This window comes from Antechinus flavipes, chromosome X, assembly GCF_016432865.1.
Source record: "Antechinus flavipes isolate AdamAnt ecotype Samford, QLD, Australia chromosome X, AdamAnt_v2, whole genome shotgun sequence".
Lineage (NCBI taxonomy): Eukaryota > Metazoa > Chordata > Mammalia > Dasyuromorphia > Dasyuridae > Antechinus > Antechinus flavipes.
Genome location: NC_067404.1, coordinates 58,794,192 through 58,820,514, shown reverse-complemented (window position 1 = coordinate 58,820,514; position 26,323 = coordinate 58,794,192). Strand labels below are relative to the sequence as shown.

Below are 26,323 nucleotides of genomic sequence, written 5' to 3'. Positions count from 1 at the left end.
CTATCTTGCTCATTACAGTAATGTTATGTATCAATACTCATTTTTTATATGGCTCTGAACCAAAAAAGTGGACAATCCTAACATTATATCTAAATTCTTGTAATGTGAGAGGACGGATGTGAAGAAGATACAGGCATATTCCCCATAAAATCACTAGATACAACTAGATACACAGTGGGTACAAAAGAAACATGTACGTACAAAAGAAAGGAAAGTCTCTGACCTTCAACCCTCAAGGCATGGGCTTCCTAATTTAGATATATTTTTATTTTATTTTATTTTATTAATATTCTATTTTATTTTATTTAATGATAACTTTATATTGACAGAATCCATGCCAGGGTAATTTTTTTTTTTTTACAACATTATCCTTTGCACTCGTTTCTGTTCCGATTTTTCCCCTCCCTCCCTCCACCCCCTCCCCTAGATGGCAAGCAGTTTTATATATGTTAGATATGTTGCAGTATATCCTAGATACAATATATGTTTGCAGAACCGAACAGTTCTCTTGTTGCATAGGGAGAATTGGATTCAGAAGGGAAAAATAACCCGGGAAGAAAAACAAAAATGCAGATAGTTCACATTCGTTTCCCAGTGTTCTTTCTTTGGGTGTAGCTGCTTCTGTCCATCATTTATCAATTGAAACTGAGTTAGGTCTCTTTGTCAAAGAAATCCACTTCCATCAGAATAGCAAAAATTAATGGGCATGCTTTTCTTACTTTGGGGACAGTTGAATTAACTGTTGATAGAACCCTAAACATAATTTTGTGGGAGCGTTGGGATGGAAAGGAAGATCTTGAGCCTCAAATTCATTTTTCCAGCAACCATTTTGAAAAAAGGAGGAGAGAAGCTTTTATTATGTAACCTGCATAATTTAAGGCTTGCAAAGTGCTGCTTTGCAGGGTCTAGAAATTAATTGGCTGCCAAATAAACAAGATGAATAAAAATAAAAGCTTTCTCTTTTTATTTCTTCTCTCTATCCACCTCACCCTATCTCACTTTCCCTTACTGTCTGTCCTTTCCAACCTCTGGCCACCCCCCACACCTTCCTGCCCGCTCCCACTAAAGCTATCAGCTAGTAAAATGCTTGATAGATTCTGGGTTTTATAAAGATAATGATACCTATTGCAATTTTTTCAAAAGACGACGACTGATTAATTACTCATGCTTTTTTGTCACTTTTTGGAATTTATTTTTTATTCAAAACCTCTTGGGATCGGAAAAAGTCACGATCGTGCTATTATTAATCAAATCGTTAGAATTTGGGTAGCTTTTAATTCCTGGAAAGGGGGGGGCAGAGAATCCTATGATTTTAGGAACAGAAACATCCTTTTTGTCCAGCAAAATTATCTTCGGCAGCGTGTGGATCTTTCACGCATGTGCAGTTTAATTCAACAAGTCCTTACGAAGTACCAGGCACCGCGGAGGATTCTGGGAATGTGAGACGCAAAGGAAAGGACAGTCCTTGTCCTTGAGAAATTTACATTTTCCCGAGGGAAACAAAAATCACACAGGAAACGGAATATCAAAGAAATACAAAGTGATTTGCTTGGGAGGGCACATATTACTAGTTTCCAAACTATTCGTATATATAGCCGAATCGATACGTTTTTCTACATTTGGGTGTCTCCGGGTAGGATCTCGGAGAGACTATCAAAAGCACCAATCAGAAAACTCCAGATCATTCGGCTGCAGCCTGCAGCCCACCGGAAACCAACCAATCACAAATAAAAAGCTTTTTGTCCAGAAGCTGGGGTTGAGGGCTCAAACGGAAGGGAGAAGGCGGGGCGTCTTTTGTGATCTACACCAATGAACGAACGCGCCCTGGTGGGCCGTTTCCTACTCCCGCCCCTGCCATCCCCGGCAGAGGAAAGTTTCTCTCCGGCGGGCTAGGGCTGGGAGAGTAGCGGAGCGGAGCAGCCATGGCTGTCGGTTGGCGGGTCTGGTGCGTGCCGGCGGTGGCGGCGCTGGCGCTGGCGCTGCTCTTCGTGGCTTGTCGCTTCCCCTCTGCCTCTGCCTTCCGCAGAAAGGAGGTGAGCAGCGACCGTTGGTTGGCTCGCTTGCCCCTGCGGGGGCGGCTCCGCAACCTGCTGTGTGTGTATGTGGGGGGGCTATCGCTGTCTGCCTGGGGGTGTGCCGCCGGAAGGGGGCTTGGGAGGCCTGAGGGTGCGGCCTCGGGCCCCTCCCCCGGTGCTGTTTGCCTGGACTGGGCTGGGCGGCGGGGGGCGCTCTGTCCTCAGGGTTGGAGGGGAGCCGGTCCGATTCGGGGTAGAAGGGGCTGCTCCCCTTCCCTCGTCTGCCTCCCCCGGCGGAGGCACGCCCACTCCACTAGGTTTTGGGTCCTCTCTTCACGGCTCTTAAGACTGGGTTGGACCCTCTCTTAGGTCTCTAGATTCAATAGGCCTGCCGACCTTAGCCATGGGCCGAGGAAGTATGGCTTCCCCCGACCCCTACCCGGGAACTCCGGCCTAGCGTGGATTGTCATGGCCCGAGGGGCAAGGCCACACCCAATGAGTGCATAGAGAGTGAGCCTGGAATGGCGATCTAGAAAAAGGCTTTGGAGATCTTTGGAGCAGAGGGGCTTCATTTCCCCGGCGCAGACAGGACCTAACTAGTCAGCTGACCCGCCGACCCGTCTCATTCACTGAGCACCCCCTCCCCACTTTATAACTTTGAAAACAAGACGGGCACTAAATCTTACTCTTAGTTATCGGTTCGTTGTCTCCAGTGCTTTTATCTGAACTGAAGTACACCAGCCTCTCCTTGTTTACTGTAATTTACATACAGCTAATTACGGAATTTTCTAATTGAGAACAATAAGAATACACGGTAGTGCTAAAACGGGTTTATTCAGAACAATTCTAACGTAGAAGCAATCATTTACCTAGGAAGGGACCGCTGAAGTCATCTTATCTGTTTTGCTACTCTCATTTCACACAAGGCCCAGACAGGTTAAAGTTAATTGCCCAAAGTCACATGGAAATTCAATAGGTGACTGAACTCAGGACCTCTGCCTCCAAATTTAACAGCCCTTGTACCCATCTGTGTGTCTCCCTCAATGCCATAATTATTGGACAGATTGTGAGACGTCAGGAAATTGCAGTTCCTTCACTTGGTAGGATAACACTTGAATCATTCCTTTCCTAGGCATTTTCTCCGGCTATCCCCTCTTTGGGGAATTCTCTCCCTCTTCATCTCTACCTAAAGGCTTCCTTTAAATCCTAACTAAAATCTAGTCTTCGGGGAACTTTTCCTAACTCCTCTTAATTCTAATGCCTTCTTTCTTAATTATTCCCTATTTAACATCTGGGAGAACAGATTTGTTTGCTTGTAGTCTTCCCCATTACATTGCCAGCTCCTTGAGAACAGGAACTGTCTTTTGGGGGTTTTTTATATCCCCAGTGCTTAGCACAGTCCCTGGCACTTAATAAATGTTTATTGACTCACAGATATACCTTAAGTTTCACAACCCAAGTAAGATTTTTCCAATCTGCATCCTTGCAGTGATAGTCCATCAAAAATATTTAAACTTGGATTTGTTATGTGCTTCCTAGCTTTCCGTCACCCAATTCCTCAAAGAAAAGGAGCCTAGTTTTTGTCTCTTAGTCTTCTGTACGTCCCCCTTCCCACTCTTTTACTATCCTCTTTCTTTCATACAAGGATATCAAAACTCAGAGAGGTGATTATAATTACCATTGACATATATTTTCTCACTAAACCAAAGTGGCAGTTGAGAAAGTAAGTTCTTTTTTTTTATTCTAGGATAAAACTAAGAGCTAAGTCAGTCAAATGAATATTTGCTTCCACTTTCCATTTTACCCCTAATCATCATTTGTTCCACGATTTAAAGCATTGAGATTTTTGAGTATTGTGAAAATTTCTTTCCTTCTGTTTTGTAGATGGTGTTGTCAGAAAAGGTTAGTCAGCTGATGGACTGGGCCAGCAAGAGAGCAGTGATAAGAATGAATGGGGATAAATTCCGTCGTTTTGTCAAGGGATCACCAAAGAACTACTCAGTGATTGTGATGTTCACAGCTCTTGAGCCTCATCGACAGTGTCTGGTGTGCCGGTATGATCTTTCAACTCTAGTCTGCTATCATTTGGGAGTTATTTTTTAAAAAATGGAAACACAAAACATCTATACGTTCCCATCTCTTATTAGAGAACAAATACACATTGCATGGTTACGTTAACATTTCTTGTCTCATGCCTTCACATCAGGTCAACAGACAATGGTAGCACTGGATAGATAGATACTCTTTCTTGGAGGATGATTGAGGAATCAATGAGATTTTTCATCATTTATACCAGAAGATATTATTTATTAAACTTTCCCTCTTTCCCTACTTCTTTGCATAAGAGAAGGAGAGGCATTTGGGGAGAGCAGAACAACTGCTAGATTACAACTTGGAAGATAGATTCAAACTGAGACTTTCTCTTTACTGCTTGTTTAACTTTGAACAGATTATTTGATTTCCCTAAGCCTTAGTTTCATCACATGAAAAATCGGGGGGGGCTGGACCACAAAATCCCTTGCAAGTTTAGATCCTCTGATCCTACCTGTATTTATATTAATAATAATTGCTATTATTTACATAGCACTCTTAAAGTTTGCAAAGCACAATTCAGATCATGTTTCACTTAAGTCATATACTAACCCTGTAAAGTAGGTACTATTAGTATTCCCATTTTGCAGATGAGAAAGCTGAATTTGAGAGAGATTAAAAATTACTTGCCCAAGTCTACACAACTAGGAAGGTAGGGTACAAACTTCCTATTTTCACTCTGACCTTATAACTGCCCAATGATTACATTTCCAAAGTTCTGATTTAGTCAGCATCACAGTACTGCTTAACTTGTAAATAAAATAACTTTTAGTATTGATGTTTGAATTCTCAGAAAAATGAGCACATGAATATTAAAGATGAATATAAATTCCACTTGCCTCCAAGATGGATTCATTTATTTAGTATAGCAATGAATAGGACTTCTTCAAATGTTTTCTGATGCTATCCCTGTGACTGGCCATTGAGATTCTCATTTCCTCAGGATACATCAGGTATATCGCTCAAAATCTAACTTGTGTCATTTTTGTTGAGTTTTATAAGTCACGCCCTACTCTTCATGATTCCATTTAGCATCTTCATGGCAAAGGTACTGGAGTAGTTTGATATTTCCTACTCCTGCTCATTTTATAGATAAGGAAACTGAGGCAGATAGGGTGAAGTGACTTGCCTAGGGTCACACAGCTAAGAAGTGTCTGAGGCCAGATTTGAACTCAGGAAGATGAATCATTCTGACTCCAGTTCCAGTGCTCAATTCACTGCAGTGCTATTTAGCTGTCCATTTTTGTTGTTGTTGTTGTTGTTGTTGTCGTTATTTAGAGACATATTTTCTTCCCCTTCCCTATGTTGGATAATGGGAGCATTCAAAAGCCTTTCTCTGCTCTTGTTTTTATGTGTACGAGTTATTTGTTTTTTTAGCTATTGGAAAATTCAGTCATTCTTTTTTGTTTATTTTTTACATATGTTTATATCTAGGCAAGCTGATGAAGAGTTCCATATTTTGGCCAACTCCTGGAGATATTCCAATGCATTTACCAACAAGATATTTTTTGCTATGGTAGATTTCGATGATGGGTCTGATGTGTTTCAGATGGTAAGATTTTATAATACTGAATCAGGTTGGGTAACATCTGGGAGAACAGCATTATGATGTCATTTTAGGTTTTTTTTTCTTTTCCCTTGCTGTTACTAGTGAATTATTTTCCTGGGGTTTTAATCTCTCCCTTTTCATGATGTTTTTATTTGTTTTGTTTGTTTGTTTGTTTGTTTGCTTTGCTTTCAAATCAGCTAAATATGAATTCGGCTCCAACTTTCATGAACTTCCCTGCCAAAGGAAAGCCAAAACAGAGTGATACATATGAGTTACAAGTTCGGGGTTTTTCAGCTGAACAGATTGCCCGGTGGATAGCTGATCGAACCGATGTCAATGTAAGTTTGCTCAATTTGGAAAAAAAAAAATCTGTTTTTTCAGACATTTCATTAAACAGTCAAGATAATGAAGGTATTTATCATTATCCCCCTCTTTGTCTTACTCAGAGTCACTAATTTTAACTATTCCCCCCTTCCCCAAGCCATAAAATGATGGTACAGTTTCCAGAACAGCAGAGAACTCCCTGTGCTCAGTGTCCCATCCTGGATTTCATTTGTCAGTTGATCAGTGAGGTGACCTTGAGAGATCCTTAAGTTAAAAAACATTGTGGTCTCTAGAATCACTTCCTTGATTAGGTATCCTAAATTACAGTTAAGTATGTGACATTTTTAAATAATAGCTCCATGAAGTGAGACTATCATTCTCTCTAGGAGGTTATCATGCTAACCTTAGGAATATCTTCATTTCTAATTATATTTCCATAGTAAATCATTGAATATATATAATAAACATACTTTTCTTCTTTTGTCTTAGATTCGAATAATAAGGCCTGCAAATTATGCTGGCCCCCTTATGTTAGGATTGCTTTTGGCTGTTATTGGTGGCCTTGTTTATCTTCGAAGAAGTAATCTAGATTTTCTTTTTAACAAAACTGGATGGGCTTTTGCAGCTTTGGTAAGTAATTTACTAAGGTCAGAGTTGTTTCTTGAATGAAGTTCAAAAATGCTATCTCTTCAGCCAAGTTTATACAGTGTATCCCCAAAGCTTTAGTGCACGACATATGGAACGTTGTATTTCAGAAGAATCTTTTGTTTCTTTTGGAAGGAAAAGAGTAATATTGTTTTTTCTAATCTGGACTCAGTCCAGTGTTTTGTTACTATAAAATTAGAATTTTTGAACTGATGTTTCATTTTCTATCTGGAAGTAAATTGTTTGTTATTCTTACATTTCTGACAAGAGATAATATTCCACAATCATTTCAGTTTAGAAAAGGCTTTTTAGTTGGCTAACTTGAAGCCTTTCATAAACACCTTAATTATGGTCATTATTAGCAAAGTGCCTGGTAAATTGTTGGTACTTCATAAATGTTTATTGATTGATCAGAGAAAAGTATTGTCAGTTTTTTTTTTTTTTTTTTTTTTTAGTAAATGTAATTTTATGCTGATATACTTAGGACTGTCAATATAAAACTAAAGTGTTTGGAAGGAGGAATGAAATCTCTTCTTGTATCAAATAGGATGCATGAATTTACTGTACTATACATATATATGTATATATCTATATCTACAAATATAGATGTATGTATGTATGTATGTATATATATAGTGCCTTATATTAAAAAGGATACAGGAGGCTCATCTATCATATATTGTCTAAGTATGCTGAGTAGCATACCATCTGAGTAGATAGGCTTTGCCATTTTACTTCACTATTTTAAGGGTTTTATTTTTAACCATTTTGTATCTTTTTTTTAAAGTGTTTTGTACTTGCAATGACCTCTGGACAGATGTGGAACCATATAAGAGGACCACCGTATGCTCATAAGAATCCCCATACAGGACAGGTGGTAAGGAAAAGCCAGGTTTCCTTTAAATTGCAAGTACAGATTAATACTAATCTGTCTAGTATATGAAGTAGACCCAGTTTCCTTCTTGGCTCCAAGTTTTTAATCTGCTGTGGCTTCATACCTTGAAAATAGAAAGCACTGAGCTCTTACATACCAGGTTGAAGTGCTGTAAATAGCATGGAAATACATCTTCAGTTGCTGAAGAATGAAACTTCATTTTCATGTAGAAAAAGGCATCGTGGTTCTGGGGCCTTTTAAAGAATATAACACATTTCACCATTTGTTGAGTTTTACATGTTAAAAATCTACTATAAACTATTTGTTTGGAAAGCATTTAAATTAAGTCTCAAATGATTACATCCAGTAGCATAATAGAATCCAAATTTCTAAATTATTCTATCTCAAGTAAACAATTCTGTAACCCTGTATGAATTTAATTATGATCTCTATAGAATGAACATTATTTTAATGGTGTCCGTGGTGGAATTTGTAGTGAGAAAACCCAGTCATATAACATATGACCTTCTTTCAAAGCACCTTCGTTGCCTCAGTAAAAAGGGGATAAAAATCCATCCTGTCTATTTCACTGTTCACTCTAGGAATAGTGAGGCAAAAGAGCATTGAGCATAAAGTTACAGGACCTGCATCCTGCCACTTGTTGGATAGTGGAGCTGTTTGGCCAATCTCAGTTTCTTCATTTGCAAAATCAGGGACTGGCCTTAGATCTCTGAGGTCCATTCCAGCTCTGAAATGGGAAGAAATGAGATTCTCTGCATGAAAATACTTTGTGTCCCTGTAAAACACCATGCACAAGGATAGGAAGCCTAGTAGTGGCTGTTCGATAATCCTTCTTTGATTTGTAACCTAAATGGCACTACAGTATAGTGCGGAGGAACAGGGAGGTTGTTGAACCAATTAATTTCATAGGAAAACTCACTTAACAATTGGGAACCTCATTGGATTCAACATGCAGAATAAGACATACATTTTGGGACATCTTTAGTGTGGTGCTTTGTTTTGCTTCAATATGTTTTGTTTTGTTTCATTTGGAATTGGTAGAAGAAAAAGTAGATACTTGTTAATCGGAGAGGAAAAAAATTGAGCACCTGTTGAAAATGAGTTCTTCAGTCACTTTTATTTTTCATCATTTACATTTATTTGGATGAACTCAGTATTTGAAATATATGCTTTTCTTTATCATTATTACTCCTATTGAAGAATGAAATAGTATTCACCAAGTACTTACTCTATGCCTAACCTTAAATGAAGCTAGTAAAAGGAAGACAGATAGTCTTAGTCTTTGCTCTCAGGCATCTCACACACTCATGAGGGCTGACAAAACATAAAAGAAAGCTCAATTACTAGGAGGATAGAGAGATCTGAAAGTCCAAAGGGGTGGGGGTGATGGCAAGGCCCAGGGGTTGGATAACAGTGCCAGGAAATCTGTCTCCTCCATAATTCCTAGATTATTGCAATATAATTCCACAGTAGAGCTTTCTGCTTTACCTCAGTCCCCAATGATCATGGCACTGCCAGAATTATCTTTGGGTCATGTCATTCTTCTGCCTCAGATTCTCCCATGGTTCCCTATGTTGCCTACTAAAAAAATATGGTTTTAAAAAAAATTGTTGTTTACATGTTTGAAAAATCTTGGCCTGGCACATGAAAATCATCAATAATTTGGTACCACTGTGGTTTTTACATCTCACTTTATCCTGTAGCCAGATTGGTTTATTCTCTTTCTCTACCTTCCATGCCCGCCATCTTTTTTTCCTCCTCCTTATCTTTGCTCATGCTGTTTTCTATGTCTGCAAAGTCGTTTATGCTTTTTTGCCTTTGCGAATTCAGTTTTTTCTTTAATACCCAATTCAAATGCCATCCATTCCATGATGTATTTCTCTTGTCCTTCCAACCTGGAACCTCATATAATACTTAACCTTAATACAAAATATTGCACAAGACATCTGTCTTTTCTTCCCTCTCACCCGCTCCCCACTAAGTTCTCTGAGGGCAGGTATTGGTTTTATCTAAGCTTTGTATGTGATGTGCCCAGCTCTTAGCAGTGCTTTGTGTCCAGTAGCCTTTTAATATATATTAACAGATTAAAATCTGAGGATCTGTATTAGAAGGAACCTCAAACCATTTAGTCTGACCTTTAGTTATAAAGGTAACCCCAACAAGTGATCATCTGGCATCTTTTGGATGAAGACCTCTGAGAGGGAACATACTTTAGAGGCAGTTCATTCTAGTTTTGAATAGCTTGAATTGTTAGGAAATTTTTCCTTTAATGGAGCCTAAAGTGGCCTCTTGGCAACTCTGTTGAGTTGATCCTAATTTTTCCCTCTGGGAACAAACAGAAGTCAGATCTTTCTTCTTTATGTCTGCTCTTCCAATAATCCACATGAGCCATAATGTCTGTCTCTTCCCTGCCCTTCTTAAAAAGTGCTCTCTTCTCCAAGCTAAATATCCTTTTTTTTCCCAACTGTTCTTTCTTAAATCATTGAGTTTTCTTTTGAGAATTTATCCATACCCTTTGAGGTGATTTGGAGATAACATGAGTGTCATAAAACCAATATTTCCTGGAAACCATGATTTCTGGAACCCTCCTGCTCTTCATGCAGGATGTTATCCTCTGCCTCCCCCATTAAGAATCCCACTGCCACATAGCCACTCAGTCTTTCATGAACAAAGAGGCAGAATGGGCCAACCACATCTGACAAATATATAGATTTCCTGTTCTCTGGCTTGCCGCCCATAGCTCTAGTATACGTCTTCCCCAATAATCTCCTCAATTCTTCAGGTGCCTGGACTCTTCATTTGGAGAAATATTGTTTTGATTTGTCGCATTCGCTGTTGTGGGAAACAGCGTGGGTAGTAAATACTTGGCAGTTTTCTGACTTTTTCAAAAGCCGTGGGCCAAGTCACTTCCCGGATTTTTTTTTGCATCCGTAGCTAAAGTAGCAACATACAAAGAAACAAAGGAAAATGTATTTTCCTCCCAGTGCTTGGAATATATTCTGCATGTTTTCATGGTGAATAATACTTTCTTTAAAAAAAAAAAAACAAACCTTAAATTCTCCTAAAAATTCAAAATCATGGAAAATTTTCATAGCAAAAACCACTAGGCATAATTAGGATTCAGAACTCTTTAACTATTGGAGGGGTTTCCACCCTTTACATTTAAGACTTGCAATTTTTCCCATCTTCATAATGAAATGTATTTGGTCACTAAAATTCCTGAAGTTAGAAAGTGGTTCTTAAGGTCACCATGAGATTTTTTTTTTTTTAAGTATTTTTTTTTGTTGTTGCTATAAAGTTATTCCAGACTTCCTTATCTTGAATAAGTACCCGCTCATTCTTCCTGTCTGACAGGTTTATAGCTTCATTCATCCCTGATTTGTCACATTGCCTCACCTGACATCCCATCAATGACCAACAATTTCTCTAGCAGTTTTCTTCTATGGCCACCTCCATCTTCATGCCCTTATCAGTTCTGTCTCTTCAACTGGTGCATTAGCTGGCTGGTTAGTATTCCTACATCTAGAGTCCTTTTCCACTAAGCTGCCTAAATAATTGTCCCAATACACAGGACTGACCTTCCTACTCATCCACTGCCTCTGGAATCAAATACAAACTCTTCTGGCATTTAATGTTCCTTACAACCTTGTTCCAGTGTGCCTTTTCAATGTTATTATATGATATTCCCGTTCACACACTCTGCAGTCTAACCAACCTTCCTTGCTGTTCCTTTTGCATGACATTTTGTCTCCTGTGCCTTTTTGCAGGCTTTCCACACACTCTCTCCCCCCCCTTCCCCCCAAACCATGTCTGGATTGCCCTCCCTACTAACCCAAGTCTTTTAGAATTCCTCTTTTCCCTCAGAGCTCAGCTAGGGCACCTTCTTCTCCATGAAGCCTTTCCTGATTGCCTCTAGCTACCAGTCATCCTGGTATTTCTCTTCCCCCATGACCTTGGATTTAGCTTCTATGTGCTTATATACACATGTGTATGTGACATCTCCCATTATTTGAAGTGGACTGTTTTACCTAGTACATGTTGTACCTGGCACGTAAGTGAATGTTTAATAAGTTTTGGTTGGTTGATTGTGCGTTAATTGCTGGCTCTGTGCCAATCCAAACTATTGGCGCAGGTCCAACAGAGGAAAACAGTTAGCTTCCCCTCTGCATGTTTATTCTTGTTAAATGGTCTACTTACGTAACTTTTTCTTGAGCTCTTAGGTGATGCCGTACTAGATAGAGACTGGGTTTGAAATCATAAAGGCTCATCTTCATGAGTTCAAATCTGGCCTCAGACATGGACTAGTTGTGTGACCCTGAGCAAGTTGTTTAACCCAGTTTACCTCAATTCCTTATCTGTAAAATGAGCTAGAGAAGAAAATGGCAAACTTTTTCATTATCTCTACCAAGAAAACCTCAAATGGGGTCACAAAAAGTGGGACAGGATTGAACTACAAAAACCTTTTGTTCCTATAATCCCTCCTACCTCTCTGTGGAAAAGAGGGGAGTGTGTTTTATTATGTATCTTTTGTAACCCAAAGTGATCATTCTATCTAATTGGGAGTAGGCTGACTTTTTTTGGGTCATATTCACTTTACCTGCGTGATTTAGAGCTAGAAGTCATTCTTTACACATGAGGAAATTGAGGGCCAAAAAAAGTTTAAGTGACTTGCCCAGGCAGACTCAGCTTTTCTTGATTCCAAGTTCAGCTCTCTATGGAACAGGCCAGCCTACCTCTCAGTAATAAGAATGATTATTTCTCTAGTACTTTGTAAACTTTCAAAGTGTTTGCTCATGGTGATGGGGGAATCCAATTGTTATCACCATTTTATAATTATCAGGAGAGTAAGACTCAGAACAAGGCATTATGTACTCACGGTCAAATAGGGAGTGATGGGACATTACCTCAGATTTCTAGGTTACCTTGCTTTTCTATTTCTAAAGGTTTGAAGCCAACTTTATTTGGTATGTAGCATCCAAAAAGCAGTCTTTGCTTTAAATAGTCTGTGTTTTTGTTCAATGAGGCCTCTAAATAAAAGTCTGCATTTAGTTCTGATTTGTTTTCTTAAAAAAAAAAAAAAGCAAACACTTCTTCCCGTTTCCAAAGATACAGAAGATATTGAACGATAATACATAATTCCAAATTGAATATAATTTTCCATAATTAAATTAACATATATTGAATGGCATATATATTTTTCAAAATAATTTTGGTGTGATTTGTTGTTTTTTTTTTCCAGAATTACATACATGGAAGCAGCCAGGCCCAGTTTGTAGCTGAAACACACATCGTCCTTCTGTTTAGTATCCTCCTTATAATAATTCACTAGCAGTGACTTAGTTTTTATGTCCCTTCTCCCTCATAGCATTTCCTATGTTTTCTTTGCTATAGTCTCTCTTCAAGGTGATGATAGCCTTTCATTAATCTTCTTTGTAGCAAAAACTTTCCTCATGCTTTTACTTTTACTAGAGCTCTTTCATTTACATTAATTTGACTTTTTGATCAGTATTATGTGTTTTCTCTTGGTGGGGGGGAGGGTTTTTTTTTTAACCTACCTCCAGGAAAAGACCGACCACCTTACCTATAGGCTTGAGACAGTGACTACATCTGGAGTGTCTCTTCCATTTACTGTTTAAAACTTTATTCCCGGGGAATCTATCTCTCTGTATTCATTGTGTTTAAGATGTACAGCCCCACCCTTCTGCCCACCATCTGGAGCTGCTGCTGTTATTTCTCAGCAGTAAATATTCTGATGTATTGCTTGACAGAGTAGGGTATTTTTAGTTTGGCTAGATGATGTCACAAAGAGTGGACATGAAAAGCAGGGGAACTGAGCAAGTTCCATTGAGCTATGTAATATATACCTTCTCCCTACTCCTAACTTGGAAACATAGAGCGTTTTAAGTCAAGTCTGTTTTTCTACTCTAGATTACTCTCATCACGAATATTGCATGCTCCCCTGTTGCCAACCATCTAGTATATGCTTCTTATAATCCTAAAGTTTTTCCTATGTTATAAAGGTTGGTACCTGCTGATGGCCATCATTGATGCCTCACTGTGCTAGGGAGATGATTACAATTTATGCTTGGAGAGGGGAAGCCTTGGCATGTTTACCAAATTAGAAAGGCTTATGTATACCCTGCGACAGACTCTTTGTCATCTAAGGACCAGCCTACTAAGCTTAGAGAAGCTTATCACCAGGCATCGGCTATCAAGTGATTTTTTTCTTTTTCTACCACCATAACAACATAAGAGGAGCTGTCTCCCACAGTGTAGAAAGGGCTATTACTATGTCGATAGAAAAAGCAACAGGCTTGATAAAATGACAGAATATAGGAAGATTTTTAAAAAATCTATAGTCTGTTATTTGTCTGTTTCGTTAAATATCTCCCAATTATATGTAAAAAAATTTTTAGCATTCATTTTTTTAAAAACTGAATTCCTCCCCTTTTCTACCCTTTGAGAAGACAAGCAATACAATATCACTTCCACATGTGAGGTCATACAAAATGTATTTCTATTTTAGCCTTATAAAACAAAACATGTCTTTCCCTCTACTCCAACCCCCCCCCCGAAGAAAAAATCGAGTTTAAAAAAAGGTAATAGTGTTTTAACCAAAAAACACAAACATTTTCCCCAAAAGGATTAAGTAAAATCATACCAATGAGGGATGACAAATATACACCCAAGATTTCTATCATTTATTGCTAAAAGGAAAACTGTGCTTTCTTGGTAGCTACATTTGGCCTTCACCCACAATCCATTCATACTTGATTGATTGATATTTAGATAGATTCTTTTGTTGTTATTTTAAAATTCCTGCCATATGGTGGATTTCTCTTTTGTGCAAAAACAAACCCTCATCTTGGTTCGAATAATAATTGGGGCCTGGAATGGTTCTTTCTATTTCTGATGGAGGACTGAGAAAAATGGAGAGTAGGGAAAGTCATCCTTTAATCTGCAAGTCCCTGTGCTTTCCAGCTGGTTGAGGCATACTTATTGTCTGTATGTACTTTGGGGGAGGGAATATGCAAGATAATAATACTTTTATGCAGAAGTAGTAGGACCAGTTATTTAAAGGTCAAAGTTAAAAAGTAAAAAAGAATAGTTGTATCTGGTTTGGGTTTTTTGTTTGTTTGATTTCATTTGGTTTTTGAGTGGTTTTGTGCAAATCATTCTTAGGCACTGAAATGTTTCATTTAAAATGTTCGGCTCTTGTTTGCCTATTGAATGTCTCTTTCTATGTTTGTGCACTAATTTTTACATTAGATAGACAGAATCCTCTTCACTTACCACACTCGGTTTTTCTGAAAGAAACTAAGCCAATATTATGTGTGTAGCTGATTGTGGATATTTTAAAATTTCTCCTTAAACCACATTCAAAGATGGTGCTGTTACTCTGGGGATAGTGCTTTTGTGTGAAGCCATCACATCTCACATGGATATTGGAAAAAGAAAGCGTAAGTCTCATAAAGTTTTTGTAATAGTCGTATTCAGAAAATTGGCTTGAAATTGAAGAGCTGTACTCTGCCTTGCACATCAGCAGGTGATTAATAAATGCTTGAGATGAATTGAGTTATAAGCCCAAAATACTCGAAGTAACTTTTTGTTCTTTCTGTTTAAAGGCTGGAATTTCCTTTTGCTTAAGAGATTTTTTTTTGCAATCCACAAGTTTTTTTTCCCCAGTCACAATTTAAATTTCACCAACACTGATTTTTCTAACTGACTCAATACAAGTAACTCACATCTTAGCAGTGGGTTGTGTTCCTCTGTCAATTAATACTAATAAATGGTGATTAGGTACTGGGCCTGCCCACAAAGCCTATCTAACTCACAATGTACTTGAAATATGATGTGATATTAACAGTACTATAGAACTCAGTCACCATTTACAACATTCAAATATGTGAGCAAGAGCAATGTTTCTATGGGAAAATGCATTTAAATTTCAGACTTTGGATGCCAGGAACCCAGCTCCCTGCCCTTGAAATGGGAGCAAGGTCTATCCAGCCCACCCACTGGAGACAAAATGAGAACCAGACTTGGATTTAAAGACAGGGTTCCAGATTTGTGGGGTGAGAAGATGAGGGGTAGGAAGCAGGAATCTTTGGGGAGGCAAGGATTGTCAGGGAGAAGGGAGCTATAAAGATTACAGAAGCCTTCTTTCCTTAATGCTATGTATCCCAGCCCCAACCTGCCTTCCATGTCATAACCTTACTTTTTATTTCTCCCACAGCCTGAAGAGATTGGATTGTCTGCTTCTCTTTCTAGTACTGCTCTTTTTTCCCTTTCTGGGAAGGTGAGATAGTAGGAGGAAGACTTGTAGCATTCAGTGCAGTCAGGAGAGGTCTGGATTTGAATCCTGACCCTCATTGCTTGAGAGTTGTATACCCCAAGGCCAGTCACTTCTCCCTCCCCCCCTTTTTTTTTCCTTTTTGATTATTGGTCTACTCAAACTATCCATTTCCTAGGCTTCTGTGCTAAAGAAGAGGTCTTGTTTTCAGAATACAGTCTGAAAGCTTCTCTGTAGGACAATTCTCCAGGATTACTTCCCGCAAGCTGTAAAGAATTTCTGCTGGGAACAGGGTCATGGGAGAAAGCTTGGTACACTGGGTTTGGAGGTAGATAGTCTAGATTCCAATGCCTGCTCTAGCACTTGTGTGATCTGGGGACAAAGAATTTCATCACTGGGCCTCCCTCAGTTTCCTAAACTGTAAAAAGAGTGAGTTGAGTTAGATGACATCTGACATCTCTTCCTGTTCTGAATTTATGACCCTAATTGCACACTGTCACCTCATACCTATTTTCCCATCAACCTGGGATGGGACCAATAGCAGTGAGCTGAAGGAAAGCAAGGGAGAAGGAAGAAAAATTCTGAGGCATAGGAAAGGGAAGAGCTGTTTTTACTGCAGGATAGATATTTTAAAATAATTAGAACTGCCTATAGCTAGATTACTAATAGTTATCTTTTTTTCTGAATAGTATTTTATTCCCAAATATACATAAAGATAGTTTTCGATATTTATTTTTGTAAGTTTTAAGTTCCAAATTTTTTTCTCCCTCCTTTCCCTACCTCACCCCTTCCCAAGAGAGCAAGCAGTCTGATATACATTACACAACACATGTACAATACTTTTAAACATATCTCCATATTTGCTTTGTTGTGCAAGAAAAATCAGGGAAAAAATGGGAAAGAAAAAGCAAACAACCAAGCAAATAAGAAAGTGAAAATACCGTGCTTCAATCTACATTCATTCTCCATACTTCTCTCTCGAGATGTGGATGGCATTCTCCATCCCTAGTCTATTGGAATTATCCTGGATCATCACATTGCTGAGAAGAGCTAAGTCTATCATAGTTGTAATTCATTAATATTTAATTTTTACTTTTTTTCTAACCTTTTCTTCAAATGAAAATGTTATTTCATTTATTAAAATATATAGGGAATGGTTAGAGAGAATCTCAGAAGGCAAAGTTATTGTTCTTTTCATTTTTCACAGATTCTGTTGTGTATTCCATGTTATGGGAGAAATTTGAATATTAGCCGAACTTCTAAAGATGGCTCTGGTCTCAGTATAGAAGTTTGCAACCCAAGATCACACAGCTAACAAGTTTCAGAGGCTGTATCTGTATCCAGAGCCACTGACTCCCAAATCCTAGATCTTCCTGTGTCCTCTTACTGTTTCTAGGTGTCTCTTTTTAAAAAAAAAAATTATTATAGCTTTTTATTTACAAAATATATGATAATTTTTTCACCATTGACCCTTGCAAAACCTTCTGTTTCAAATTTTCCCCTCTTTCTCCCTACCCCATCTAGGGGATGGCAGGTAGTCCAATACATGTTAAATATGTTAAAATAAATGTTAAATCCAATATATGTATACATATTTATACAGTTATCTTGCTGCACAAGAAAAATCGGATCTAGAAAGAAAAAAAAAGCCTGAGAGGGAAAACAAAAATTCAAGCAAACAATAACAGAAAGAGTGAAAATGCTATGTTGTGATCCACACTCAGTAAACCTCTCTCTGGTTTACATGGCTCTCTTCATTACTGAACAATTGGAACTGGTTTGAATCATCTCCTTGTTGAAACGAGCCACATTCTAGATCTCTTCTTAAAAAACCATGTTTGGTTAGTTCTTCACATTTCCAGAGCAAAGTATATTGGTAGATTGCAACTATGAATGCATGAAATAAATACTTCATATATGAGAAATGGTAAAATAACAGTTTGCCTATCTAAAAAGCAGTGTGGTGGCTAATTCTTTTGTTTAAAAAAAGCATCTCTTTGCCTTAGGCATGTTATTTTCAAAGCCACAAATCAAGTCTATGTATCTTTTAAAATACAGAAAATTCTGTGCAATGTTATATTTAGCCCAAGTCTCAGAGTGTTCGTATGTGAAAATGATGTCCTGAAAGAATTAGTTTTCCTTCACCTTTGGCACTGAATCAAATGATTTCTCCAGTGTTTCAAATTACCAGCCCTTATTTCCATAAAAGGGATATTTGGTATCCCTAATAAAATTTTTCTAAAATCAGGTTTCTTTGCTGAGGAAAGTGGTTCTGCCAAATGGAAATCATACCTGCTCTGTCTCTTAGGAGTCTGCGAAAAGTACTTTGTAAACTGTAAAAGATTTGAACGCAGGATAATCGTTCAGATAGATAAAGAGCCTGCTCTATATAATAACAATATAGTTCTGAAGATTTCCTTTAGCTTTCTTATCATTATGTAGATTCTAGTAAAGGCTGTCTCTGTTAAAATGCCTTGTTTCTGACAATGCATTTGGCCCACATCCCTTCCCAATCATATATCTGCTAGAATAGTGGTTCTCCAAAGTCAAATATAGTGTAGGTGAAGTAATAGCAATGTTCTGGGATGACCAGCTGTAAATGGCTGTTACTCTCAGTAGTAGAATCATCTATACCTTCTCTGAAGGACTTATGATAAAAGTCCCATCCATATCCAGAGAAGGAAGTGATTGAGTCTGTATATAGATTGAAGCATTCTGTTACTCTTATCTTTCTCTTTATTTTTTAACTTTATTTTTCTTGAGGGTTTTTATTTTCATTAGGATGAAAGATCTCGGTTTTCTTTCACAACTTGAATTTGATGGGAATGTTTTGCATAAATTTACATGTGATTTCTTAATGATGGGTGGAGATATATATTATGGGGCTTCTCTGACTGCCTTTTCCAACATACTCCTGCATCAGGTACCCTCCTGACCTCCTCTACCCACCCTTTTGTGTTTTGTCTTCTACTGTAGATTGTAAGCATGGTGAAGAAAGGGCCTGCTTTTATTTATTTATTCATTCCTTCATTTATTTATTTAGTATCTGTGTCACCACTGTTCAGCACAATACTTGGCACATAGTAGATGCTTCATAAATACTTCTTGATTACTGACTACTTAATGACTATTTTAATGAACTGTGAGCTAGGCCCCAAACTGAAAAGCTGGAAGTGTCTGAAAAGAAAGAAAACTGCAGAATTTTTAACAACTTTTAACCATGAACCATTTTCTGTTCCCCTTTTTAAAACACCAATATTCTTCAATTGATTCTATATAGCTCTGATTCATTAAATATACTACTTGCTCTGAGGAATCCAAATTGACAGACACCGAAAGAGCAAGGGATGGCAAGGCCTTTGGGGGTCCAACTGGGCAGAGGCATCTTACTTGAAGCTCCCTTATAAAAAGACACATAACCTATATTGTCTGGAACAATGGTTCTCAACCTTTTGGGTCTCAGGACCCCTTTACATGGAGGCTTGGAGTTCATGGTCCCACCCTTCCTGCAGAGAGGAAGAAGATAATAAAAAGAACTAGCCTATTAGGGGTCTGCAACTCAGAAGTATCCGAGGCAGTATTTGAAACCAGTTCTTCCTGACTCCAAGTCCAGCAGGCACTCACCTTGTCCACTTTCTTTCTTTATATCCATTTTTTTTAAATGATTAGGGAACCCTAACATAAGCCCTGTTTGAAGAAAATGGGAGGTTTTCTTCCTGAGCCAGATAATTAGCATTATCACCTGAGCCAAATTCTCTCTTTTGGAAATTAAAATAAGGACTTTGTAACTGGTCTTCCAATTCTTTTGTGGCTGTAGTTCACACCGAACTTACCATGCCCTTTTTTCCTTTTAATAGTAATGTGTGCCGTTGGCATTGTGCTGGTCGTGGTGTTTTTCAGTTGGATGCTCTCTGTCTTCAAGTCTAAATACCATGGCTATCCCTACAGGTAAGAAAGACTTTCTTTGTCAGCCATAGCCTGGTGACAATGATGGGTTCGCGTCTTCTTGTTGCTTGTTTCACTCTTACTTTTTTCTTATAGTTATTCCAGCTTCTTTTAAATTGTCTGCATGCAAATGACTGTATTATGATATTCTCCCCTCCAAAAAAATTATTCTAACGTATGCTCCTTTAAGGATTTCTAAATCAAGAAAAAACTCATACCTGGTGTTTCTGTCTCACCCACTTTGATTTGACCAGTAGTCCAAAGCAAAGGGGAGAGAGCTCCTGATTTTCAAAGCTTAGCCACACAGCCCATAAAGCATGTTTTACCTCTAAAAATCTTTGCCAGCTTCCTTTTCTTGCTTTGACACCTTCCATTTTCCCACTCCAGGCTCTAAAGTCCCAAAGATCTCTTTCTTTTTTGGATAAAAAATTACTGTTCTCTCTTTTCCATATGCATACTTAGGAATAGAGTTAAATAAGCCCTCCAGGACTTTCTTCCTCCCCATTTTCCTGGAATCACCCCATTTCCTCTCATTGACATGTAAAAAAACAAGGGATCATCAAATTAATTAGAAAGTCTCTGCCTCTGGTGAGGTAGAGCTTGGGATGAGGTTGCTGATTAGCTTCAGGCTGTTTTTACCCCTCTGTACCTTAGTCTTTATGCCGGGGGTGGGCAAGTGCTTTAATGCCTTAGAGTCATCCACAATGACTAATGGATCTATGTATATATTTCAGTTTCCTGATGAATTAAAAAGAAGCAAATCAACGCTGGAACATTAAAGCTTAAACACTGTATATATTGTGTTGGAACAGTGCAAAATGTGTATGGTTCATATTACCTCTCTTGAAAAGGATTGAGATTGTGTTAAAAAATTGAACCAAAGAGTGATGTGTAGTGCCTTAATGTTAACAAGCAGTTTGCTTTAAAAGTCCATGCAGTGTTAGGACAAATCTCCCTTCTGTTGTTAACCTCCCTATCCCAGTGAGCTTTACAAAACATTTAACCTCGTGGAATTCAGAGTTTTTTAGACAGAGTATGTTTTGGGAATAAAAGAAAATCTTGTAGTAGCACTACTTCAGTCTAATTTGAGGAATTCCTTTTTGTTAATTTTTAGTCACCTGATAAAATATTTTTCTACTCCAGTGTGAAGAGATATCTTGATCAATCTTTATCTATCCAGCAATTTCAGATAACTGTAATAAACATCCACTACCCATTTTCCCTTTTTCTTCCCATGGAATTGAGGCTTTGCACATCTGTCTTTTAGGTTGAGAAACCAGATGTGCTGTGTTGCCTCCTAAAAACAGAACACACTCCCCATGTGTACAGACCAAGGCTCCCTAATGGATATTTTGCTTAGGTCTTTTCTCCTGAAGCACATTGCTATGTAGCTTTAGATATGAAAATGTCACATTGAAAAGTCGTATCTGTGGGTGCTAATAAGCAGTCTTAAACTTAGAGCTTTCAGGTCAATTTCTTTTCTCCATTTTTCTTTAATTTGAGAAAGCTCATTTAAAACATGTCAGGTTAGTAACAAATTAGTCCCACTTCCTAATTTCCAAAAAATTTATTCTAATTTGAAATTACTTTGGGAATCATGATAGTAGCTCACTCACAGAGTGAACCTAAACATTTTCTGATTAGGAAAATTTCCTTCAGGTTTATCTACTTTAAGACAAAGTGTGTGGAAGATGATTAAATAAAGTGATAATTATGAGGACTTCTGGAAAACCACATGATGGGTAATTTGTATGTGACAGATAGTACATGAATGAATGTTTAATTATATGATGAATTTTTTTCACTTCAGTTACACTTACTAATTGATGCTAAGCATGATGCCTAGTGACTGTCAATTATCCAGTGGTTGGGGTGAACAGGTGGTCAGGCCCTACTATGCTAAGTTGTTTAATGTAGACTAATTGGGTTAAAACAAATTTTTTTTCAGTTTAAAAAAAAAAAGAAAAGTTCCTGTCCATGGGCCACATATTGGACATCTAGTTTACCTTGGTTGCTGCCTCTGAGTATAAATTAAGTCCCTTGAAAACCTGTGATTTTTCTATTTTCTCCCTTCTCCTCCTTCCCCTTGAGGGCCAGCACAGTTGACTTTTTCTGTTCATATCCCCAGTACCTTGCATGGAGTTGGTGCTTAAGAGAAGTTTATTGAACTAAATTGAAATTTGTTCTTCCCAAACTCTTTAAAAAGAGCAAGATAAAAATTTAGTATGTTTTCAACCTTGACATTCTTCAGTGATTGAAAATAATATATAAAAGTTTGCAAATGAATTGTTGTAACTCAAATGATTCTGCTCCCTATTTAAGTTTCCTCTGTGGTCACTAACTTTCTGTGAGAACTTAACTTACTATTTACCATTAGGTCAAAATTCACATTCTCTAAAGCAAATAGAGTGATGGTGAGAGAGAGAGAGGGATACGGATAAATGTGCTAGACTGAAAGTAAAGTCCTGCCTTTTTTTTTTTTTTTAAAGCTGTGACTATTGACATATAGAATATGTAAGTGAGGCCATAAGTGATCACTGTTTAGAAAGGGCCTCCAGACCTCAGAAAAAAGGTAGCTTTTAAAAGCCATTGTTTAAGGGGAGTGAATGGTTGCCTTGGTATTCTTCAATGTAGCTGTAGCTTATTTGTTAGTTTATTGGGAGCCTCATTTTTATGCATCCTCTTGGGTCTTCCTCAGCTATTACTCATGATGGACCCACTAAATTTATGCTATGATTCCTAATAGCGAGATTGGGTGAAGCTGTCTGGCCCCAGAAAATTGTTAGAATATTACTTGTACAGAAAGGTTACATGTCCTGGAGGTTGAACTAGTATGTGGAGAAAAGAGATACTGATGTATTCAAAATTGAGCATTTCTTTTATTTGGATTTTGAAAGTGACTTCTTTCTAAAGTGCCTTAACTGGATTTAACTGTTTTACAATCTTATTTGTAGGCTTTTAATGATTTTTAGTTTTTGAACCAGGAGTAGGCAATTGTAGAAGAGACTTTTAAAACTAATTCCAAATTTGAAATTCTGATGATTTTACAATTTGCAACCCAAATTACAATAAACCTGATAGTTTCAGATATCTTTATTGTCTCTAAGTATATCGTGTGCACATAAGACTGAAAAATCTTTTTAAAATTTTTATAGCCTATTGGATTAAACAGAATATTTGAGAAGGTCAATGAATAGATATTTAAATGTTTTAGGTTTTGTCCTGTTCAAGTAAATATTCTTTGTTGGGTCTATTCTGAAAAAGTCAAGAATTTTAAAAATTACATAGATAGCTTGAGTAAAACAACATTCTCTTATGCTCAATCAGCCCTATATAGGGTCTTTTGCTTCATGACTGCTTCACTCTATTCTACTTTGGAGGTTCCACTTATAGATTATTGGAACTTGCAGTTCTGCCCTCTGCATTCCAAGATCATTGTGGATAGGTGATCTCCCCTTAAAAGGTTATAATTAGCAGATTTTTAAAAGTCAATACTCATAGAAACAGTTCCAATGATAGTTGTCTGTGAATGTGAATCTATATGAATATACAACTACATATTCATTATTATTCTTATTACTATTATTACCATTATAGTAGAGAGATCAATGGACTAGGAGTTGGGACATCTGGTCTCATTTTTGACTCTACCATTAACTAGCTGTGTGACCTTTAATTTCTGGGTGTCAGTTTCTTTATCTATAAAATTAATGCTTTGATTTAAAGAAACCTTTTGTGTAGAGGATAAGGATTTGGGTATAATATATCAGAAGTTTTAAATAGACCAGAGTCATTTGATGCACCACAACTGGGAAAGAGTTGGAGTACTGTCAACTGAAGTTCAGTGTAATCTCTCCACAGGCCAGTTGCTCTAGAGCTAGAAATTGGAGAGCAAATAACTGGCATTTGTGGAGCCAGAAGCAAAGGAGAGGCTAACCAGAGAGTGATGATCAGGGGAGCCTGATTGCCTCACTTGGTGAGGTCCCACTCAAAGTAGTCATTGAATTACAGAGATAATATTGGTCACTAAAGGAAGAATGGCCTAGGGTAGTGCAGGATAGAGCATCCTTTGTATAATTTGTATAACTAAACTTTTATGTTTTATCACAATGAAGGCAGTAGACTAGGGGACCTTAAGGATCCCCATTAGCTCACACATTCTCTGCTTCCAAGTTAGTCAAGTATTAAGGCTAGAGTTCAGCTTTCAGGGAATAGCTCATTTTCTTTATTATTTGCATTTGCTATTTAATGAAAGCTATGTGTAAAACGGACCTTTCTGCAGCTCTTGAATTTCAGAAACAGTATATTGTAAAATGTTATACAAGCATATATATTACTAAAATGTCTAATACTATGCTTTTTTTTGTTTTCCAACATTAACTTCTCAATATACCTCAACCATGTAGAAACCTCCCTTATAAACAATCAAAAACAGTTGAACAAAACGAGTTGACTTGAGGACAGTATGTGGTAGCATATGCAGTATTCTGCCTTCAAAGACTGGAGAACAGGGAAGGGAGTTTTATTATTATTTTGGAACCAAGATTGGTGGATATATTGAATCTGAATTCTGATGTCCCTTAATGTTGTTTGCATTTATATCATTTTCATTGTCTTTATATTTTCCTTCCATTCATAAAAGTGTTCCCATGTTTCTATGAATAATTCCTATTTGTAATTTCCAGTGGTCCAATAATCTGTTATATTGACATAGCCTAATTTCTTTGGGCATTTTCTTAATTATTAGGTACTTTTGTTTCTCAGTTTATTTGGTTTTTTGGTGGGTTTTTTGTTTGTTTTTTGGTTTTTTTTTTACTGATCCTTTAGTCATTTAGAGAAAACTCACTTTGGAGATCTTACCAATGTACTATGTGCAGTTATGATTCATGAATGAAATGATGATGACCCTTTCACAGGGAGATATTCAGTAAGGTTTGTGATGCCTTCCATTTGGCAGATTTTCCTACCTCCAATAAAATTTCCTAGATCAGGTTCTAGGATTAGCTATCTTGTTCTAAGTGAAACAGTAGAAAGTATAAGTTGAAAGGATAGTAGCATTTTTTGAGCTAAAAGTTAGTTATACTATAACTAACATATGTTTTATAACATAAAAGTTATATGGCATAGTTAGTATAACCCCTTCATTTTACAGATGAAGAGACTCATGCTTGGAGTGGCGAAGCTAATTAAGTCCACACAGCAAATTGGTAGTTTTGAGTTCATCAGCTCTTACTTTGATTTTTCATATAAAAAGTGCCAAACAGATTCACTCTGAATCCCCAAAGCATAAAGGACCTTAAATGTTTCTATTTCTCACATGTTATCATAGGTTATCCATACAGTAAGGATGGCATCACACTTAAGACAATAATTACCAGGTGGCACTGGAAGAAGGATGCTTAGGTGGTGTGAAATTGGATACTTTGATGTCTAGGCCAGTGTCTCAGTCCTCAACTCACTTGTTGACACAATTCATGATTATGATAAATCCTGTCAGTTAAGTGGTCCCAGACCAATGAAGGAAGGAGAAAGAGAAGAAATACCTAGGTCGGAGATTCCCTCATTGGCCAAATTGAATATTTCTGTTTTTACAGTCACAACAGCCTGTTATAGGCCATGAGCATTGGGCCTATGAAAGACCCATGTTTTTACATACCTTAATTCATCCCCACCCCTTGTGGGATCATGGTCTATTCCAATTCCTTCCACCTCCCATTATATAAGAAGGTCCAGATTGATAAAGTTCAATTTAATTCAATAACCATTCACTAAGCGCTTACTATGTGCCAGGTACTGTGACTTGTTCAAGGTCACTCAGATAGCAAGGGACATCCTTCCACTCCAAGTCCCAGTGATTTTTCTTTCTTTTTTAAAACTAAATATCCTTTGTTTTTACAAATTCAGTGCTTTATCCTCCACCTCTATACAAACCAAATATTGTACACAATTAAGAACATCATAAAGATGTTGTGGGTGTATTCTATGGTTGAAAAAGAGCCTCAGCTCTGTCACTTATTACCTAAGTGACCTTAGTGAGGTCACTTCACTCTGAGGTGTTTAGGTTTCCCATCTGTGAAAGGAAGAGGTTTTCCTTGGATGACCTCTAGGGTTTCTTCCAGCTCTATGTGTATGGTGCTATCATGTAAGCTCCTTGAGGGCAGGTACTATTTTTCACCTTTTGTCTTTGTATCCTTAAGGCCTAGCATAGTGCCTTGCGTATAGTAGCTACTTTAAAATGTTTTGTTAAATTGTTTGTGAGTTAATACTTGCCAGGATGCACTTAGCAAAGTTGGCATTGTCAGATGGTTCAACAAGAGAAATTGGTTTTATCATCACAAGTGGCATGACAAAGATGGATTCCGCCCTGATTTCCCCGCTCCACCCTAAGGACCATTGGGCCTTTCCTGTACAGCAGAAGCTTCCTGTATGTGTTATCTACTCCTATTTAGAATATGAGCTTAAAAGCAGGAACTGTCTCAACTTTGTGTTTGTATTCCCAGCACTTAGTGCAGTGCATTGCATACAGTAAGAACTTAATAAACGCTTTTTCATTCATTCATAACGCA

General features: G+C 37.6%; 1 protein-coding gene across 2 annotated transcripts; it reads left to right on the top strand.

Moving 5' to 3' along the window:
• The first annotated feature begins 1,734 nt into the window (after positions 1-1,734).
• Positions 1,735-26,323, top strand: MAGT1 (magnesium transporter 1). 2 transcript variants are annotated; one of them, XM_051969343.1, is made up of 10 exons: positions 1,759-2,033; positions 3,900-4,069; positions 5,541-5,658; positions 5,853-5,993; positions 6,469-6,609; positions 7,412-7,501; positions 12,759-12,822; positions 14,905-14,979; positions 19,670-19,760; positions 20,492-26,323. In XM_051969343.1, the coding sequence occupies exons 1-10, from the start codon at positions 1,923-1,925 to the stop codon at positions 20,505-20,507; spliced, it is 1,017 nt and encodes a 338-aa protein (XP_051825303.1). In that variant the 5' UTR covers positions 1,759-1,922; the 3' UTR covers positions 20,508-26,323. The 2 variants fall into 2 exon arrangements, with proteins under 2 accessions (XP_051825304.1, XP_051825303.1); XM_051969344.1 differs by lacking the exons at positions 14,905-14,979; positions 19,670-19,760; positions 20,492-26,323 and adding an exon at positions 15,707-15,950 and having other exon boundaries at positions 1,735-2,033.

What these genes read in the sequence shown, in the direction of transcription:
- MAGT1 (XM_051969343.1), top strand. Translation starts at nt 1,923, where the DNA reads ATGGCTGTCGGTTGGCGGGTCTGGTGCGTGCCGGCGGTGGCGGCGCTG. An exon ending in CTGATCGAACCGATGTCAAT is followed by an intron (nt 5,994 to 6,468) that starts GTAAGTTTGCTC and finishes CTTTTGTCTTAG; the next exon opens with ATTCGAATAATAAGGCCTGC. An exon ending in ATCCCCATACAGGACAGGTG is followed by an intron (nt 7,502 to 12,758) that starts GTAAGGAAAAGC and finishes TTTTTTTTCCAG; the next exon opens with AATTACATACATGGAAGCAG.